Below are 14,288 nucleotides of genomic sequence, written 5' to 3' on the forward strand. Positions count from 1 at the left end.
CTTTATCCTTTCATCCACTGATGAACACCAACATGGGTTCTATATCTTACCTGTTCTAAATAGTTCTGCGGTGAACCAGCAAGTGGGTGCAGGGGCCAAAACAATTACCCCATCTTCTGCTGCTTTTCCAAGGACATTTGCAGGGAGCAGGATTGGAAGTAGAGCAGCTGGGGCACCATCTGGTGTCCATAAAGATGTTGGCATCATAGGCAATGCCTGTACGCCCTCTGCCACAATGCCTGTCCCTAATTAGTTTTTAAAGCCAGTTCTATACTATGTCCCTAATAGCTGTGCTAATTTACATTGCCACTAGCAGTGAGTGTTGCCTTCTCTTCCCTTCTTTGTCAGCATTCAGTTTTTCTTGTGTGATAACAGCCATTCTGACTGAGATGTAGTGATATCTCTTTGTAGATTTGATTTGTATAACTGTGATGATTAGTAATGTTAAGCATTTTCAAAGAGTTGTTGGACATTTGTATATCTATTTTGGGTAATATCAATTCAGGTCATGCATCCATTTATAAAACAGAACTTTTTTTTTTCTGCTGAGTTCTTTGTGTTCCTTATATATTCTGAACATCAATTCCTTGTTAGATAAATAGCTTTCAAATATTCCTCCAATTCTGTATGTCTTCACTCTGTTGACTGTTGCCTGTGCTTTTAGGGACTAATACAAATAATATTTGCCCAGACCAATGTCCTGAAGCATTTTCCCTATGATTTCTTTTAGTTCTTTCAATACTTCCTGTGTTACATATAAGTCTTTGATCCATTTTTAATTGAATGTGCATATGGAGAGTGAAAGAAGTTGACTTTATTTCTCCTTTGTACAGATATTCAGTTTTCTCAGCACCATTTATCGATGAGACCTTATCTCCTATGCAGGTTGTTGCTGGTTTTATATATATATATATATATATATATATATATATATATATATATATAAAGGATTTGTCTATAAATACATAGATTTATCTCTGGGTTGTCTATTCTGTTCCATCAATCTTTGTGTCTATTTTTATGCCAATATCATGCTATTTTGGTTGCTATATGTTTTTAGTATTTTTTGATGTCAGGTATTAAAATAGCCCTGGTAATGTTCTTTTTTGGTTAGAATTGCTTTGGCTATCCAGGATCTTTTGTAGGTCTATAAAAAATTTAGGCATTTTAAAGATCTCTGTGAATCTCATTGGTATTGCATCTGTAAATTGCTTTGATTAGTGTGGACATGGAAACCACATTCTTCCAATCTGTGAATATGGAAAGTCTTCCCATTGTGTGTGGTGTCCACTTAAATCTCTTTTGTTAGTGTTTTGTAACTTCCATTCTAGAGGTCATTTACTTTTTTGGTTGAACTTATTTAATTATTTGATGAGTTTAGTTATTTATTTGATGAATTATTTTTTGGAGCTATTATGAATGAGATTGCTGTCCTGATTTTTTCTAAATATCATTGTTGGTGTTTAAAAAGCTACTTATTTTTTAATGTTGTTTTTACTGAAATATTACCAATTTTATAAATCATATCTAAGGGGCCAGCGCTGTGGCATAGAGGGTAAAGCCACTGCCTGCAATGCTGGCAACCCGTATGGGCACCAGTTTGAATCATGGTTGCTCCACTTCTGACTCAGCTCTCTGCTATGGCCTGGGAAAGCAGTAGAAGATGGCCCAAGTTCTTGGGCCCCTGCACCCAGGTGGGAGACCCAGAGGAAGCTCCAGGTTCCTGGCTTTGGATCAGCGCAACTCTGGCTGTTGCGGCCATCTGGGGAGTGAACCAGCGGATGGAAGACCTTTCTTGCTCCCTCTCTCTCTCTGCCTCCCTTTCTCTTGCAATTCTGCCTTTCAAATAAATAACACATCATTTTTAAAAATCATATGTAATATATACTATTGGTTGAACTCTGTAATTAACACACATTTATTCTTAGGTGTTGAAATTTAACTGAAAAGTGATCCCTGTTAAATATAAGAGTGGGAATAACAGAGGAAGGAGATGTACAATTTGGGACATGCTCAATCAGACTTGCCCCAAATGGTGGAGTTAGAAATGTGCCAGGGGATTCCAATACAATCCCATCAAGGTTGCATGTACCAATGCCATCTCACTAGTCCAAGTGATCAATTTCTGTTCACAATTGATCACACTGATAGGTCTAAGAGTCAAAGGGATCACATAAACAAGACTAGTGTCTGCTAATACTAACTGATAGAATTAAAAAGGGAGAGAACTATCCAACATGGAAAGCAGGATGCACAGCAGACTCACAGCACTCTGGCCTCAGAATCAGCCCTTAAGGCGTTCAGATCCGGCTGAAGAGCCCATGAGAGTATTTTAGGCATGGAAAGCCAAGACACTCTGGCAAAAAAAAAGCCTAAATGAAAGATCCCTGTGAGTGAGATCCCAGTAGAAAGAACGGGCCATCAAAGAAGGAGGTAACTTTCTCTGAAGGGAGGAGAGAACTTCCACTTTGACTATGACCTTGCCTAAATAAGATCAAAGGCAGCAAACTCAAGAGGCTTCCATAGCCTTGGAAACTCATGACTAGAGCCTAGGGAGATTTCTGACACCATAAACAAGAGTGTCAAATTGTTAAGTCAACAACAGGAGTCATGTGTACTTACTCCTCAGGTGGGATCTCTGTCCTTAATGTGTTGTCCAATGTGAATTAATGCTATAACTAGTACTGAATCAATATTTTACGCTTTATGTTCTGTGTGGGTGCAAACTGATGAAATCTTTGCTTAATATATACTAAATCGATCTTCTGTATATAAAGATAATTGAAAATGAATCTTGATGTGAATGGAATGGGAGAGGGAGTGGGAGACGGGAGGGATGCAGGTGGGAGGGAAGTTATGGGGGGGAAAAAGCCATTGTAATCCATAAACTGGACTTTGGAAAATTATATTTACTAAATAAAAGTTTTTTAAAAACTATATAATATTTTATGGAGTTTTATTTTTTTCCATACAAAAACATATAATTCCTTCTTTCCTACTTTGATGCTCTGCCAACCATTGTGGGAGACGCAGAAGAAGCTCCTGGCTCCTGATTCAGCCCTGGTTGTTGCAGCCATGTGGGGAGTGAACCAGCAGATGAAAGACCACTCTCTCTCTCTGTCTCTCTCTCCCTCTCTCCCTCCCCCCTTCTCTGTAACTATGACTTTCAAAATAAGTAAGTTAAAAAAAAAACTGGCAATCACAGATTTAGAAAATTTCTCCGGGCTAGGAAACCCAGCCAAAGAACATTTGGATTTTTTTTTTTTAAGATGACCACAATGTCCAGAGCTGGGCCAATTCAAAGCCGGGAGCCAGGAGTTTCTCCCGATCTCCCACATGGGTGCAGGGGCTCAAGGACGTGGGCCATCTTCCACTGCTTTCCCAGGCCATAGCAGAGAGCTGGATTGGAAGTGGAGGAGCTGCGACTCAAACCAGCACCCATATGGGAACTTCACCCTCTATGCCACAGTGCAGGCCCCCACATTGGATTCTATCAGTAGTACTTATTCTCTCAATGTTCCTGGAAATACAAATAAGTGAAATACAAAGAAATGAACATTTAATTCACTCCTTGTAAAATTGGGATTCTTGAAGCCAGGCATTCTGTATGTATTTTCAGTTATGCAAACATTTGCAATGGTGGACTGTTATAAAACAGATATATGTGGAACTTATGCAAACAAAAGCACTACCATAAAAATAATAACTCTCATGAATATTTTTTGAATTTTGGATGAATCAAGAGTGGGGAAGATGTAAATGCTTCATCCTTTATTTAAAATGTGTATTTTATCTACCATAAACATTTGAGTTTAAAACCAACAATGCAGGGCCAGCGCTGTGGCGCACTGGGTTAATGCCCTGGCCTGAAGCACCAGCATCCCATATGGGCACCGGTTTGAGACCTGCTGCTCCACTTCCTTTCCATCTCTGTGCCGTGGCCCAGATAGCAGTAGAAAATGGCCCAAATCCTTGGGCCCCTGCACTAGCATGGGGGACTGGAAAGAGGCTCCTGGCTCCTGGCTTCAGATTGGTGCAGCTCTGGCTGTTGCAGCCAACTGGGGAGTGCACCAGCAGATGGAAGACCTCACTCTCTCTCTCTCTCTCTCTCTCTCTCTGCCTCTCCTCTCTCTCTGTGTAACTCTGACTTTCAAATAAATAAATAAATAAATGTTTTTTTTAAAATAAAGTGTTAGAACACTTCATCAAAATAGGATCACAGATTCTTGGAAAATAATTGTCACTTCACTGAAGCAGAGTGATTTAGCCAGAACTATAAAGTGATTACTTTTATAAGTATGAAAATGATTAAAAAATTTGAAAGAAAATAAATGAAAAATCCTTGCACAATTCACAATAGCTAAGATATGGAATCAACCCAGATGTCCATCAGCTGTTGACTAGATAAGGAAATTTTGGTATATATACACTATGGAGTGCTACTCAGCTTTTAAAAAAAATGAAATCCTATCTTTTGCAACAAGATGGACACAAGTGGAAACCATTATATGTAGTGAAATTAGCCAGTCCCCAAAAGACAGATATCATATGTTTTCCCCAATCTGTAGTAACTAGTAATAGAGTACCTGAAATGTAATGTATTGGAGTGAAATAGGTGTTTTGCGATTTGATGATTGTTTACAGCCCTTGTTTCTTCCATTGAAGAACAGTGTTTTGTTTTATTAATTTTCTCTTCATATTATTTGTTGAACTCTTTTGCTTAGTGTAGGATTAACTACATGATCATTAAGTAAACTGAAAATAGACCTTTGTAAAAATTAAGAGTGGGAATAGGAGAAGTAGGAGGAAGGGTTGGAGCATGGGTAGGAGGGAGGTTGGGGGAGAGTGTCACTATGTTCCTAAATCTGTATATTTGAAATGCATGAAACTTATATAACTTAAATAAAAAAAAATCTGTGCAAGTTCATCCTTATCAGATTGGTTTATGTTTCCTTCTGTCCTGGGATAGTTTTTTTGTAAAATGTGATAATCCTCTTCATATAATTGAAATTAGTTCAGCTTTCCCCAACACATACATGGTAGGAGCACTTTTCACCCCACAGCAGGGTTCCCTCTCCCAGGGCTGCTTGTCTGAACCTCCCACTTTGAGGGTCTTTCTTGTCCTCCTACTCAGTTGAGAATGCAGACATCTCTTATTTACAACATTTTGATCTAACAAGGGTATGAAAACAAACCCATACAACCATTCTGCATGTCACTTCTAGTCCCGTAGTCAAGAACTAACATGAGGCAGTCAACACTTTATCATAAAATAGTCTTTGTGTTAGATGATTTTGCCCGACTGTAGACTGATATAAGTTTCTGACCATGTTGCAGTTGGGCGTGGGTAAGCTATGATGTTGGTAGGTTAGTTGTATTAAATTCATCTTCATCAAATATTAGGATAATTCAAAAATTTCATGAAAAAATGAAATTAAAATTTGGGTGCCAAAAACTTTGGATATCTATGCATAGTTTTTCTTAATATACATTTGCATGAACTTTTTGAATACCTCTTCTGTGTATGAATTTCAAAATACTTTAAGCCAAAGTAGAATTCTTTTTCAATTGCACTTTCCATGAAGTAGCCTCGTATTTTCAACTTCACATAGTTTTATTGTGATGAGGCCATTGTAAGTCAGGAGCACCTGCACTTAGCTCAAGCATTGAAAGAAAATCATTTGCAAGGAAATTATAGAGCCAGAGACCACACCCTCTGCTGTCACATCTCAACTGACAGGGACTTGCACATTGTGTCCCCTGCACCTTAATCACCTCTGCCTGCTTTATTTTACTGACATTCTTGACATGCCAATTATTCACTAAAATCACAGTATTTTCTGTCTTTTTGACATAAAAAATCAAACTTAAAAGCCACTTCCCACTTGCCAACATGTCTCAGTATCAAGGAATGGCATGGATGGGCGTTCACTACACTGGGTCACTCTGAAAACCGCAGGCTTAACTGGAGCGGACAGGGATTGCTGAGTGAATCCCCTGGCTCTGTGGGGATCTCTGGCACAGGTCCTGGGGTGGTCTCTGTAGATGACTCGGTGGGGGGGGGGTCCTCTGAGGAGATGTCTCTGGAGTTCTCTGTTAGAAGCCCTGATGGGGTCTGTGAATCTCTTTGAGAGATGATCCCTCTCTGTCTCTCTCCCTCTGTGGTCTCTCACAGAGGTCCCAGTCTCGGTGGGCTTTTGTCACAAGTCTCGGGAAGACCTCTGGAGGTCTCTGAGGGGTCTCTCGGTAGAGGTCTTTGTGGAGGGTCTTTGTCAGAAGTCTCCATGGGGCCTCTCTCAAGGCTCTCGGCGAGTATCTGCCTCCCCGTCCCTGCCCTTGCTGCATGTCATGGGGGTCAGGGACTCGCTGCCTCTTGTTTCTTACAGGCCCCTCCATTTCCTGTGTTTTTGCTGAACAAGTCCTGGGATCCTCATCCAGTTCCAGCACATCCCAGAACATACCTCTTTGGTCTTGAGAAGCCAGCAGACTCGGGGCCCCAATCCCATGCATCCCCCTCCTGAGGGACAGATTAGCCCTGTTCCAGTTCCCAGCCCCTCTTGGGTCATCCACTGTGACTGCTGGGCACACCCTGGAGGCTGCCACCCCAATCATGGGACCCAGGCAGGACCTGGCCCAGGAGTGACCTGTGGGGCATGTGCCTGCTCCCCCTTCTTTCAGAGGAGCAGGAGCTGTTCTGTTACCATCTGTCCCACCGACCCCTCCTGCTTCAAGACCTTCCAACAAGGATTAGCCTTTTGGATTTACGCCAGGGTTCATTCCATGTGTGGCACGGCATGGAAAAGTGGAGAAATGGTACCTTCTCTCCCCATTTGGGGGCCTTCCCACTTTCCCATGTGGTTGGGCCCTGGGCAGAGGAAACCTGTGTAAGGAGCAGAGTGAGGACCAAGCTGATTCTACTCCTGGGCTGTCCCTATAGCCAGGCTCTACATTTTGGACAAGTCACCCAACCCCCTGTTTGTACAGATCCTGTCTGATTACCTCTTCCCTGCCTGTCTCTGGGGCAAGCGAGAACTGGGAGCCAGGTAAGACTTTCTTTGTGACCTCAGGCTGGCCCTGGGCGCTTCTATGTCCCCACCTCTGCTCCAGGAGAAGTTCTGGTGCCACATGTACCTGCAAAGGTGGATGTACTCATCCTGACAAGTACTGAAGGCTTTCTTTTTTTTTTTTTTTTTTTTTTTTGACAGGCAGAGTGGACAGTGAGAGAGAGAGACAGAGAGAAAGGTCTTCCTTTTGCCGTTGGTTCACCCTCCAATGGCCGCCGCGGTTGGCGCGCTGCGGCCGGCGCACCACACTGATCCGATGGCAGGAGCCAGGTGCTTCTCCTGGTCTCCCGTGGGGTGCAGGGCCCAAGGACTTGGGCCATCCTCCACTGCACTCCCTGGCCACAGCAGAGAGCTGGCCTGGAAGAGCGGCATCCGGGACAGAATCCGGTGCCCCGACCGGGACTAGAACCCGGTGTGCCGGCGCCGCAAGGCTTTCTTTTGCTTGTTTCTGCAATTGTCAGTGAAAACCTAGGAGACAGTCCTGTGGCATCTGGAGTGAGGGTGGCACTGCAGTGACACTGTCACCCTGTCCCTTCTGGAAGCCGCATTCAGAAACACAGACACTGACCCTTTTCCCACACCCCAGAGCACAGCACAGACTGACGCCACTAAATCTGATGAGGAAATACACATTTAATAGAGAAGAGTAAGTATATTCGTAGGTGGAAGCCATTAGCACATAAAGGATGTACCGACATAAGACTGAATAGGTTTCTGTAGCAGAAATTGATGTTGTTCTGGGAGAAAACTTTTCCCAGTGGAAAATATATGAGGAACCTGATATGTTGGACCAGATGAAACACTTCTCTGAAGAAGGCAGTTCCTGGGGCAAGAGATAGAGTGGCCCAAGGTACCTGCCACTCCTGACCTGTGTTGGCTTTGGCTAGCTCGGGACACAGGCTCCCTGGGTGGGGAGAACTGGTGACTGTCCCTGTCCCTGATCCACATGCTATTGATAGGATGGCTGAAACTCTGGGGGGTTGCTTGGTGACAAAATACTGTATCCATCCCTACTCTCCTTGGCTCTGGGTAGGAGGGAGCCCTGTGGTAGCAGGGACACTCACCCAGTGGGACCTGGGTTTCCTCTGTGTACCAATTGAACTCTGAGGGAACATGTGCATATGGAAGCCCCAGTTGGTCCACCACAATCTTTCCCACAACTGTGGTGAGGGCCTGTGCCTGAGCCTCTCTCTTTTCTGTGAACAACCTGCCTAAGTGTGATCCTTGGCCCCCAGCAGTTGCTGATACAGGCCTGTCTCTGGGCAGGGTATCTTCCCACCGTGAGCCTCTTTGGGTAGGGGTAGAATGCTGCATAAAGGGCCTTATTATTTTTTTGTTGTGGCTTTCTAGTGGTTCTTGTCTCCTCTTTGGCAGGAATGGTGAAGACTTTTTAACCAGGGTGTCTCCTGTTTCCCTGTTCCAGGCAGGGTGGCTCATCCCACAGGCATGCGTGGCCCTTTGTCCTGCAGCTCTTTCTTCATGATCTCCTGGTCTGAGTCTCCTGCAGTCCTCCCTCTTGTCAGAAGGACTGAACATGTTGTTCTCACTCTTCCATGGGGATCTCACTTTTGGGCTCCTGGGCTCCTGCTGCCTCTGGCTCCACCCTGCCTTCAGTAGGTGGTCGTGAAGCCCCTGGGAAGCTGATATGTTGCTACTGGACATGCTCTTTGGAGTGTCTGAAGAGGCCTGAGAAGCCAAGATGTCTGTGACGGGGTGCACCTCAACAGTGTAGTCTTGATAGACGATATCAGTGTCCTGGCCTTGAGGCTGATTCTCTGACTCCACCTCCACTTGGACTTCCACTTCATTGACAACCTCTCTTTCCAGGCCTGGCTGTCCTGTGCGGTAGCCAATAGGCATTCGTGAGGTTTGGGGGCATTGACCGTCCCCCAAAGGTTCTAAACTCAGATTCACGTTGATGGTTTGGGAGATCATCATGTTGGCTTCCCTGGTGGCTTCCCACGTGAGGGGCTTCTCCTCAGCCTCCAATGCACCCCTGATTTCTTTTGCCCCTGTAGCCTGGGATACTCTACTGATCTGCGTTTCGGGTTTGTAATGGTCTGGGGGGGCCAGGTGCCCAATCTCTTGAGGTTCATTCTTGGCTGTTGTCGTACTTTTCCTCCATGCTAGGCTGCCTCTCCTAGCTCCCTGAGCAGTCTTGCTCTGCTGGAATCTGTCCAGAAGGCTATCCTTGAGAGACTCACTAGGAAGTTTGGCCTCTTGTCTGGTTCCAGGGGCCTCCGAGAGCCTACGGGTGCCACCGGATGGGGTCACTGTCAGGGTCTTCTTGGCTTCCTTATACACAGAGGAGGGGGCGATGACAGGTCTCTCTGGGGGTGGAACTGACTTTTTTGCCATCATCTTCTCTCCTAGACCTTTGTGAGGGTCTCCTAGGGCATTGGCAGCCTTGACTTTCACGTTGGCCCCTGACTCCCGGGAAGCTGAAGAGGGAAATTTGGGCTGCGGGTGCTGTGAAACTTGAACTGCACCTGAGTTGAGATTTGTGTGCTTGAGGGTCTGGTAGTATAGATTCCACCCTCGCCTCACTGGAAACCTTCCAATGTGTGTTTCTAGCAAGTTTCGAGTGAAAGGATTGACAAAGTAGGTCTTCTGGGAGGTGTTCACCGAGGAGTTGTGACCTTTCAGGTCTGCTGGATTTCTGGGTTTCATGTGGGTGTTGTAATTGGGAAATGCAAAGTTAGCAGTAAGCCAGGATCGATGCACCCTCACAGGGATTTGACCCTTCTTGATCTGCCCCAACTTCTTTTCCAAATGGACTTTCAGGTCTTTTTTGAGATCTTCCTTTTCTGGGACCCTGGGTTTATAGCTCCTATCCTCATGCTTCCTGGGCTTGAAAAAGTTACGTTCTGCTTCCTCCTTGTCATCTTCCAGAACCTTCACTGAGGTGCTCTCTGGAATCCAGGATAGGTCTTTTTTGTCATCTTCATCTTGCCCTAGAGCCTCGCTTTGTTTGTCTAGTTTGAGCCCTACTGCATCCTTTCTGTGGAGTCTTCTGCATTGCATGGGCTCCACTGTCTTCACATCCTTGATGCTTTTACCTGCAGAGGGCAGGGACGGCTGTGAGCAGCCTTGTTTTTCCATTCCCTGGAATGGGCAGGTCCTTGAGAATTTGCCCCGAGGGTGCAACAGTTTCTGATGTGGTTGGATTCTGTAAAGGAAGCCATCCTGGGGTTTATCTTTGAGAAGCCTTGCTTGACTTTGTTGTTCAGACTGCCTGTGGAGCTCAGGGCTGATAGTTTCCCCAGGAAAGGCAGAGGTGGACTTCCTGGTTTGGGAGGCCCAGCTGCCCTGGGGGAGGCTGGGTGTGGGTTGGCCAGCACCTTCTTGAGGGTTTTGGAGAAAAGAGTGAGCAGCCCACTTCCGCTGTAGTGGCATCTGCAAAGGCCAATCCATTTCTTGATTGTCAGTTGGGATGATAGAGCGAGCCTTATCCTGGGAGGTAGGGCAGGACGATCTACATGTCCTACCCTTGTGTAGGGAGGGGCTTGGTAGGCTTGGGAAAGAGCAAGGGAGCTGGACTGGGGTCGGCACCTGACGCAGATGTATTGGCAACTTTTCAGTCAGAGGTTGGGGTTGATTCAAATGGTTAGGAGGCAAGGGTTGGGATTGGGAAAGCAGTGGAGGATCTGAGGACTGAGTTTGAACTGGAGAGGAACGAGAGTTGACATTGAACCTAACCGTGGGAGCTCTTGAAAGGGAAGGCCCCTTAGAGACCCAGGCCGTAGCCACTAGTGACTCGCTGTGCAGAGAGGGGAGGCCCCAGAAGAGCTGGCTGCATTTCTTCTCTAAGTGATCCCCAAAGACCGGGGGGGCAGAGAGCCGCTGAGGCCCCTGCAGCTGTGTGCATTTGTGCCTTGGTCTCCAGAAGAGAGCTCCCAGAGAACTCAGGAGGGAGCCCGGGCGCATCTGGCCCAGCAGGGACCCTGTCTTCTCTTCTGCTTTCAGCATCAGCTCTGCTCTCCTGGAGATGAGGATTTCTAGCAGCCTCTGGACATCCGGGTTGATGAAAGGAGGGCCGCCAGCCTCTGCCTGCCCGCGTGCGGCGTCTCCCCAGGGCGAGGCCTCTGGTGGGTGCTGGGAAAGAGGCTCTTGCCGGCATCTGCCATGTGGTGAGGTGAACAGGAGCAAGGCCTTGGCGGTCGGCCACCACCAGGAGAAGAATGCAATGGAGCCGCTTACGCGGTCCAAGCCCTTTGTGGCCGTGCCGAGAGAGGCCAAGCAGGAGTTACCTGGAGGGGCGCTGTCTGGGGCAGGGCCTGCCGGGGTGCTCTTCATGTCAGACTGGACTTGTTGAGGTCTTTCTGACGGGCGGGAGGCCGGGGCAGGAGGGTGCTGGGTTAGCAGAGCCGGGGAAGGCAGTGGGGACGAGGTGACAGGAGAAGCATCTTCCTTGGGCTCCCCATGATGCTGGTGGCCCCCAGCAGGGGCTGGATTGTGTTCATCTCCCTGGAGGTCCCGACACAGAAGATGAGAAGCGCTGTCATCAGGGAGCTTTCCCAGGTGGCTGCAGGAGACAGGAGGCACACGATGCAGCTGGGAGCAGATGGGACCGGAAGCCCTGACCTGCCCAGGGGGGATGGATGCCCGCAGCCCGGGGCCCCTCCACTGCCCCACGCCCTGACTTCATGGAGCTCTGGCTCTCCCTCACCCCCGGGGTACACTCACATCCCATGTCTGTCTGTGGTCTCCCCCTCCCTGTGTGGGACGCTCCAGGCCCTGGAGTCATGTAATGGGTTCTGGCAGGATAAGGACATGGACCACAGCAGAAAGCTCCTCACCTTTGCAGAAGGGAAATGAGCCCTCGAGCCTCCTTCAGTTTCTCCAAGCAGTCTCTGCAGGCTGGAAACCAGGAGACTGGGTTAGGGTGCAGAAGGGAGGGGTCTGGGATTCTTCCAGGAGGCCGAGTGAAATGTCCCTTTTTAGGGGGACCCTGGGAGGTCAGACTCTGGAGCCCAAGTGTCAGTGTCCAACCCCCAGGTCCCTGGCAGTGCGAGCAGTGCACACCAATGGCAGTGCTCTAGCATTTAGAAAGTGCTTCCACATCCATCATCCCCTGGAGTGCTCACCACTGCACTGTGGGGGAGAAGGGAGGGGCTCCTCTCAAAGAGGGATTAGCCTTATGGGAATGATGCGCTGGTCCACTGCTCCACTCCAGATGCAGGCAGTGTTGGTCCACTGCAGCCCACAGTGCCCCTTACTGGGCAACACTCATTTTCTGGCTCACCATGGTTTCCTTAGCAGCAGAAGCCTGAGGATTCCTGGTGCTGATTTCCTTCCCAGGACCCTCCCTCCCCCGTGGGCCCCTGCCACTGACATCCATAAGATGTGGTGCTGGTCCCTCAAGGACTGGCACGGTCTGGTCACCTGTGGGGGCTTCAGGTGGACGGTCAGGGCCTTACCTTTCAGAGCTCTGCTCTTCTTCCTGCTCTTGATTCTCCTCCTTGTGTGCCCTTGACACTGAGAAACAAGGAAGAAAGAGGGGGCTGGGACCCAGTCCTCTCTCCTTCCCTTAGACAAGCTGCAGACGTTCAGTGCTCATTAATATCATGTCTTGGCCCTTTTCGCTAAAGGATCTCCATGTTCTTTCCTTTTACTCATTGTAGAGAAGATTAATTTGAGAGAAATAGACAGAGCCCCCAATCACTTGTTCACTCCCCAAGTAATTGTAGTGAGCCAGTCTGGGACAAAGCTGGCAGCCAGGAACTGACTCTAGTGCTCCTGTGTGGACTACAGGGTCCCAACTACTTGAGCTATGACTGGTGCCTTCCTATGATACACATGGGTAGGAATCAGAAATGGAGCTCGGGCTTGAACCCAGGCACTTTGGTGTGAGATGATGTTGTCCCAGCTAGAGGCTTAACCACTATGCCAAGTGCTCTCCCCGTACTCATCTTTAAAACAGAGGAAATATTTCCTGGTTTTCTTCTTTGAAAAGCACAGAGGAGTGTTCTCTGTGAGATCTGCTAGGAGGACCTTGGTTCGCTGTTCCTCTGCTTGAGGGAACCAATTTGTCTGTGCAGTGCGTGTGAGCTGCCAGGGAGGAGCCTGCTGCCCGAGGCCAGCTGTGACTCCAGGCTCTGAACTGAGGTCCTCACTTCCCAGCACTGCCCTCGGGTCTGCCAACACAGAACAAAGGCTCAGCTTCAGGACACCTGACCCAGGAGGCCCCTGAGGAGAGAGTGCTCAGGGCTGTCGTCCCCCAGACATCACACTGTAGGCAGCAGGCCTTGCCTGTTCCAGGGCTCAGTGTTTGACTTTTGCCCCAGTGCCCTCCAGCACACCCACAGGGATGGCCCGGGAGCGTCACACAGAAACCCCAGAAGCACCTGATGCCATGAAGGGTGATGTTCCGTCCCGACGTTTCCCATCTCAGAAGTCTCTAGATGCTTTTAAAACGTGAAAATAAGAGTAAAAGCAAGAAAAAGCCCTTGTCTGTTGGGTTCTGGCCAAGGGCTCCTTACCTTCCTGATGGTCCCCTTTCTCTTAGGAGGTGGTGAGGGTGGAGTGCTGTGGATGAATGACAGGAGGAAGAGGCCCAGGCCGCACAGGAAGACAAGGATGATGTTTGTTCCCCAGGAGGTGCAGCTGAGGCTCTGCCACATTGCACCAATGCTTTTCTGATTTTCCATCCTCTGAATCACTCAGGCAACTGAGTCCTTGGAGTTCCGCTTGGCAGAAGGGAGCAGGCCCAGGTCTGCATCACAGAACTGTGGCTTCCTCATCACAAAGGACTCCTGCGAGTGGGGGAGGGGTGACAAGAGGCTGGTGGCAGCCCCTCCCCCACCAGCTGGGCCTTCTAGGAACCTCTGTCCAATTCCGCCTCCTTAACTTATGGAGACCTTAGTCAATTTTCTATTCTTTTCACCTTGAACCCAGATACTATATGGTTCCCTTTATCTAGAAAATTTTGGCTTGAACTCCCCAAAGTTTTTTACAGCTTAAACGTCATTGGGCTCCTCTGAGAACACATTTTAATGGTGTTTTATCAGACAACATGGTGTACATTTCCATATTTCTTCTTCAGCATATATCAGCTGCATTAGGCCATTGAATTTTTTTTTTTACAGGTAGTTCCTTAAATCTAAATCTACAGCATGTGTTATGTCACGCTAACCAGGTATCTCTCACCTGTTGCAATCCTTACACCCTTCCAGTCCTGATTGCATTTTTGTCTTAGAACCTGGGATGCGTGGTCATTCCTAA

At 47.6% G+C, this 14,288-nt stretch overlaps 1 protein-coding gene across 1 annotated transcript; it reads right to left on the bottom strand.

The window, feature by feature from the left end:
• Positions 1-5,941: 5,941 nt before the first annotated feature.
• On the bottom strand, positions 5,942-13,793 carry LOC133771073 (spermatogenesis-associated protein 31E1-like). The gene is made up of 4 exons (XM_062206797.1): positions 13,547-13,793; positions 12,450-12,542; positions 8,129-11,531; positions 5,942-6,093 (listed from the first exon to the last, which is right to left on the bottom strand). The coding sequence occupies exons 1-4, from the start codon at positions 13,712-13,714 to the stop codon at positions 5,942-5,944; spliced, it is 3,816 nt and encodes a 1,271-aa protein (XP_062062781.1). The 5' UTR covers positions 13,715-13,793.
• Between the last annotated feature and the right edge of the window lie 495 nt (positions 13,794-14,288).

Source organism: Lepus europaeus, chromosome 12 (assembly GCF_033115175.1).
Source record: "Lepus europaeus isolate LE1 chromosome 12, mLepTim1.pri, whole genome shotgun sequence".
Lineage (NCBI taxonomy): Eukaryota > Metazoa > Chordata > Mammalia > Lagomorpha > Leporidae > Lepus > Lepus europaeus.